This window comes from Vicia villosa, linkage group LG6, assembly GCF_029867415.1.
Source record: "Vicia villosa cultivar HV-30 ecotype Madison, WI linkage group LG6, Vvil1.0, whole genome shotgun sequence".
Taxonomy (NCBI): domain Eukaryota; kingdom Viridiplantae; phylum Streptophyta; class Magnoliopsida; order Fabales; family Fabaceae; genus Vicia; species Vicia villosa.
In genome coordinates, this window is record NC_081185.1 from 11,386,861 (window position 1) to 11,393,653 (window position 6,793).

Genomic DNA, 6,793 nt, shown 5'->3' on the forward strand with positions numbered 1-6,793 from the left:
GCCCCTATTTTAACCTCCCTTCTCGTCTCTTCGGTGCCAAGATTCACCGTCTCAATAGGCTCTTGATGTGGCTCGATCACTTTCTCTTCTTGTTTCAACAATCTGGCCAACTCATCAGGCAATTCACAATCTTCTTCATCCCCTTCTTCAGCGGCGTAGATAGGGTTGTCAAAGTCATGACGAGGCATAGCAAGATCGTTGTCAATAGAATCTGGAGGAGAAGTGGATCTGCATGGATTATGATTTATGCTTTATTTTAGAATGGGGGGATGATGATGAATAAGAAACGTTGCCATTTTTTTTGATTAATTATAAATATAAAAGTAAAAACGAAAGACAGGGAACAAAACATTTGAATGCAAAAACGTCCTTTTATTAATGATTTTAACATTGAAAAACAACAAATGAGGCCCTACATATGTTCACTGTGTCTTGGGCAGATCACAGGAATTATTGCATGATAAACAAAAACAAACATTATTACTTTGGATCAAGAGCAATTGAGATGATGTCTTCGGATGACCAGTTAAGAAGCTTCTGTCCTGGGACACACGACTTGATCCATTCTTCAATGTCATAATCACTATCCACATCATCATCAGCAGCGCAAATATGATCCTTGACGATGCCAGCACTAGAGAACTTGATCGGAATGAAGGTTCCGGGCTTCTTGGAGGCCTCATTAGATGAACTCTGACCCAACTGATATCCAATCCCACCCTTATCCTGCTTGATTGGTAAATCCAAGACTCGGCCCCATCCTTCAGGATGACCAGATTCAACCACAGCTTTAGCTTCCTTTAGTGAAGACATGGGGGCCCCTAACTTCTTATTTTCAACATAAGGGATCTTGATGGTCTGGACAGCCTCAAAGGCTTGGCACGGCGTCTCATGGACCTCTCCTTCCACATCAATATACCTGAAGGACGCAAGATGGCTTACCACGTGTTCTTCCTCCCCACATATTGTGACTATCTTTCCTTGAGTCGCGAATTTGAGTTTCTGATGCAATGTGGAAGTCACGGCCCCAGCAGCATGGATCCATGGACGTCCCAGGAGACAACTGTAAGACGGGTGGATATCCATCACAAAGAAGGTAATAGTGAAAAGCTGAGGGCCTATCATTATTGGCAAGTCAACCTCCCCAAATACTGATCTCTTTGACCCATCAAAGGCTCGCACTGTCAATTCACTCGGCCTTATCTCGACACCAGAGTAATCCAGCCTCATCAAAGACGACTTCGGTAATACATTCAGAGAGGATCCATTATCCACGAGAACACGAGATAACATAGTCCCTTTACATTCCACTGATATATGCAAAGCTCTATTATGGTTTCTACCTTCGGAGGGCAAGTCTGCATCAGTGAATCCCAATCCATTACCAGCATTGATGTTTGACACCACCCCTTCAAGTTGATTCACTGAGATCTCTGGAGGGACGAAAGCAGTACTTAAAAGTCTTAGCAAAGCATTTCGATGTGTCTCCGAACACAAGAGCAACTGTAAGATCGAAATCTTTGATTGAGTTTGACTCAATTGGTCAACCACTTTATACTCACTTTTCTTGATGATCTTTAGGAACTCTTCCATCTCTTTGGCCACAGTATCTTCAGAGTTAGAGCTTTGCCCCGGATCTACCGTATCTTCTACCACTCTTTTCCCTTTTGCTTGAGTTAGAGCTTCTGGATTGTCATCGCGAGTATTCTGGGGGGGATTGAAAATACGACGACTTCTTGTCATTCTTCCAATGCCAACAACATTATCAACATCTTCTTTCTCAACCGGTGCTTTAATCTCATACTTGGCCCCTTGGTAGAAAACTTCTCCGCCATAATTCCATGGGATTGCTTTCTCACTAGTATATGGGATGGGACCAGGCAACGTGATGACCAAAGGCGGCGCTCTGGCAGGAATCGGGATCTTAGTAGGAGTATACGGGATGGATAGCACATTGATTTCATTCTTGACTGACTTTGGATGTCGCACATGCTCAAACTGTAGATACCCACTATCTATCAACTGTTGAATCCCATCTTTCACCTTGTCACAAACTGAGGAGGTGACCATGCAATCAGTACAGAATTCTCCACAACCAGCGTATAGTCTCATTCTCAATAATTCCTTTTTCAATAATGGCAACAACGATCCCAATTCGATAACATCCTTGACCAAGTAAATGTCTTCAACAATATCGATGGCATTTGCGGCATGAGTTCCATGGGAAGGCATAGGATTCTGTACAACGTTAGGTCCTTGAGTAGGGGTGAACTCAATAGCTTTTGAATCGAGCAGATCCTGTACTTTATGCATGAATCCTATGCAATGTTCAATATCATGACCGGCAGCCCCAGAATGAAACTCACAGTGGGCATTAGCATCATAGTTAGGAGGAAGCTTAGCAGGTGGAGGGCCCATGGTACGAAGTTGCACCAAGTCCCCATGTAAGAGATGAGCGAGTAATTGTGCATATGTCATAGGTATGGGATCAAAAATCCTTGGTGGCCTCGACCTTTGCTGATACTGACGTGGGGGATGCCTCTGCTGTTGTTGTGGTTGTTGTTGAAGAGGAGTACTCGGTATAGTAACAGCGGCTACCTGTTGATAAACGTGGCCTTTACCTTTACCATAGTAAGCAGCACTTGTTTCACCTTCTCTCTTCTTAGCAAATCCGTTATATGGTTTCTTCCCTCCTGCCCCAGAAGAGGAACTGGCAGCACTTGGATTCTGTATTCTACCAGCCTTAATCCCACTTTCAATTCGCTCACCAATCATAACCAACTCGGCAAAACTTGAGGATGCAGAGCAGGCGGAGTAGTATTGGCCCTCCAGAGTGTTGGTGAACAAATCCATCATTTCTCTTTCCAACATGGGTGGCTGGACTCTAGCTGCCAACTCGCGCCATTTCTGTGCATATTCTTTGAAGGACTCATTAGCTTTCTGGGATAGATTCTGTAACTGAGTGCGATTTGGTGCCATGTCAACATTATACTGATACTGCTTTATGAAGGCATCAACTAGGTCCCTCCAACTTCGGATGTGAGTTCTCTCCAGCCTCATATACCATTCCAAGGATGCCCCAGTCAGGCTATCTTGGAAAAAATGCATCAACAGGCCTTCGTCCTCAGAGTATACATGCATCTTGCGATAGTAGGCTCGGACATGTGTCTTAGGACAAGTATTCCCCTTGTATTTCTCAAAATCAGGTACTTTGAACTTCGGTGGCACACGGACGCCAGGAACCAAACCCAAATCACTGATATCCATACCAAGTCCTTGGCCTTCCATTGCCCTCATCCTCTCTTCCAGACCTCTAAACATCCTTCCAGCATCTTGTGGAAATCCCCATTCACTTTCAGGAAACAAGTCCTCATGTCGGTCCTCTTCCAACACGGGGATAGCAGCAGCCCTTCTGATTTGTTGTGTGGTTTGTCCTTCAGGAGTAGGCTGGGGAGGCCCACGGGGATTACCTTGATTAGCAGCAGGAGGAATTACACCAGGTCCTCCGATCACAGGCTCACCATTGACACGAATATCAGCAGGATTTCTTTGTGGGGGATCCGCGACAACCTGAGCAACTGTGTCCATCCTGATTCTGAGTTCTTCTTGGCGATCAGCCATGTTTTGCATGACTTCCATGAACTGAGCCATCTGAGCAGTAACCTGAGTTCTCATCTGGATAAGATCATCCCTTAACTGATCCATTTGCAGTGAATGATTAGCCCTTGTGTAGTAGCGATGTGTAGGTGGAGGTGCAATTGCTGAAAGAGAAAACCTATTCAGTCAAATAAGAACACCATCTGATGTACCTGTTTGTGCATGATGTGCATGAGGTGCATGTGTGCATATGATGTGAGGTGCCATTTTCAGAGTATCCAAAATCGAATTGATAGTCAAGAACAAATAACAACGTGATGAGAGAGATATCAAGTGAAAACAGAAAGCAATTCATTTCATTCATAACAGCTCCCTAAGGCGAGTAGGTTCATACACAAATAACAATGTTTCAATATAAAGAACATTAGAGACCCCATCCAACAAATCTGGTGGTGGTCTACAAACAAATTCAATTATCAATTCATCTCAATGTAGAACAAAGGTCCTCCTTGTCTGAAATGGGCGTCACTCCACTTCTTTGTTTCGTCAAACAGCTTCTTAGTCGCCTCCCGATCTCTTCCTTTGACAAGGCTTTGGATCACTTCATCCTTTCGGAATAACTGCGCGTCTAGATTCTTGCAGCAATCCCTAAGTTCGTCACACCCTTTGCATTCTGGGATATAGGTCTTCTCTAGTGCATTTGCTTCACTCATCATTTGATCTCTGAGCTTGACATTCTCTTCAGCTAGTCGGGCGGTGCGGAGGTGACTTCCTTTCAGTTGGGTCTCAACTGCTATTCTCTGAGTGGTCTCTTCTTCCAGTTTCTTCTTCATGGTCCTCAACTCATATTTGGTTTCTTTCTCCAGTCGGAGCTTGTGGGCTTTCAGGTCTTCTTGGTACTCTCGTCTGAGCTTCTATTTTTCTTCCTTTATAGTCTTTTCTATAACCTTTTGAGGGTCTTCAGTAGGAGCAACAACAGCTATTCCGTCCTTTTCATTTCTAATCCTCTTCCTGGCTTGAGAAGACTCTCCTTTGAGAGTTTTAAGTTCACGGGCCAGTTCATTCTTTGTCTGTTTAAGGAAATAGCGCTTCAAATCCATATCTCTATCTTTCTCTTTCAGTCTCAAATTGGCGACGCGGACCTGGTCAAAACGTTCCCTTGATACCATAGTTTCTGATATCTTCGGAGGTTGTGCATACAAGAGAGGAACTTCCGGGAATGGTAACAAAAGTGTCTTGACTCTCTCCCTAACCCAATCGGTGTAGGGCTCCATAGCAATGGCATTCTTGGCTCCCAGAGTGGATCTCTCACCTATATGAATGTTATTCCAGGCCTTCCTGATTTCCTCAAGCGCTACAGGGTCAACTCTCTTTTCAAAGTACACGGATTGGTAAATCTCCCTATCCGAAGGCCCACTCTTCATGGTATAGCCCAACTGACGAAGAGCTAGAACTGGGTTGTAGTTAATACATCCTCTTGTCCCAATGAGCGGGACGTTACCAAAGTTTCCACACCTAATAATGACTTCAGATATGCCTGTTCGGAATTGATACCATACGATGTCGTTTGCAGTAAGTCCCATGATTCTCTGAGACCATTTCTGAGTAGAGGTAACAAACGGACCACTAGCAGGCAAGTGAGATTTGAACCATTTATATAACAGCGGCAAGCAACCTCGAATAGCCCCCCTTTTACCATGCCGAGAGTGAATGGAATAATATGTGTCAGCCAATAGGGTGGGTATTGGATTCTTGTCCATGAAAAGACATATAGCAGCCAAATCAACGAACTTGTGAATGTTGGGAAACATCACAATTCCATAGATCAGAGCGGCCAAAATAGCATTGAAAGCCTCCCATATTCCTTTGTCAGCAAATTCTTGAGCTTTTTCAACCAGGAAACTCATGTAGAAGCCATGAGTATCACCATTCTTCTTCCAGTTATCATGAACATCTCCCAAGCTCAAATAAAGAGCGTTGGCAATGTAATCCAACCTAGGTTTCTCCGGGGCACAAACAAAAGGCACTCTGTGTTGAATCTTGATGTTGAGGAGGTAAGAGTACTCTTCGAGAGTGGGAGCTAGCTGATAATCTGAAAATGTGAAACAACGGATATCTGGGTCGTAGAACTGAAGAAGAGTGGATAAGGCCCATTCGTCGACACGCGAGTACAGAAGAGATAATATGTTGCCATAATTGTCACTGAACACTGTTTCATTATGACCAGTGACCAATTCACCCAATTGTCCCAATTGAACCATACCCTCGCGATGGAAAGTATAAGTGTGTGTGCGCCTTGTAGCTCCTTGATTGACGGTCACGTTGTTATCCATTCTTGACAGAGATTGATATTTTCCGGATACCCTGAAAAATGACATGCAAATGAGAATTAACCTTTTTTCTTTTCTTTCTTTTTTCTCTTTTTTTTTTTTTTGAAATTTAAACATGCTATGATGAAAATGATGCAGATTGGGTCCCCACGACATAGAGGGACCAAGGCAATAATTCTGAGCAAGAAGATATCATAGGATCAAAGGTCCGGCATAGATCAGAGAACCAGAAGGACCATAATCATCAATAGAACCAAATAGTCACCAACGGTACCTGTCATGTATATCCCTCCCCACTCACGGGTGTAGTCTAGGTCAGGGTAGGTCAAAATGGCAACCAGCGTTATCAGTCCTCCTGAGGCACCAATGTTGTTGCATCTACATGCCAACAATGATACCCCATTTGGACCTCGACTGGGCGTGGGTCTCATGATCGCACTAGACAAGACCTGACATCTCATCGGCGTCATGACTATCCACTCTATCCTAGGTATCCTATGTGTCACTCTGGCCTGGGTATTGGGCCTTTTACCTCATAGAACATCCCACCCAACCTGCAAAACAGAACAGAAGACCCCAAGGAACACAGAATATAATCCATATGCATGATGTGCAAACAGAAATAAACATGATATGCAAGCAGAAGAATAAACATGCAAACATATATACAAGGTATAGACATAAAAACAAATAAACACCCAGTAAATAAACAAACAAACGCAGGCTAGGATCGACTCGCTAAGAATGGACCAGCACTGGTCTATCACATCCCCAGCAGAGTCGCCAGCTGTCGCTACCGCGAAAAATGGAATCAGAGTCGCCACTAATATATTCATCCCATCGCGGGAAAGGAATATCAGAAAACC

At 43.9% G+C, this 6,793-nt stretch overlaps 2 protein-coding genes across 2 annotated transcripts; both read right to left on the reverse strand.

The window, feature by feature from the left end:
- Nucleotides 1–480: 480 nt before the first annotated feature.
- On the reverse strand, nucleotides 481–4,310 carry LOC131613195 (uncharacterized). Its single transcript, XM_058884885.1, has 3 exons — nucleotides 4,150–4,310; nucleotides 3,965–4,054; nucleotides 481–3,775 (listed from the first exon to the last, which is right to left on the reverse strand). The coding sequence occupies exons 1-3, from the start codon at nucleotides 4,308–4,310 to the stop codon at nucleotides 481–483; spliced, it is 3,546 nt and encodes a 1,181-aa protein (XP_058740868.1).
- A 201-nt stretch (nucleotides 4,311–4,511) lies between these two features.
- On the reverse strand, nucleotides 4,512–5,930 carry LOC131613197 (uncharacterized). Its single transcript, XM_058884886.1, has one exon. It carries the CDS (start codon nucleotides 5,928–5,930, stop codon nucleotides 4,512–4,514), a length of 1,419 nt encoding a protein of 472 aa, XP_058740869.1.
- Nucleotides 5,931–6,793: the final 863 nt, after the last annotated feature.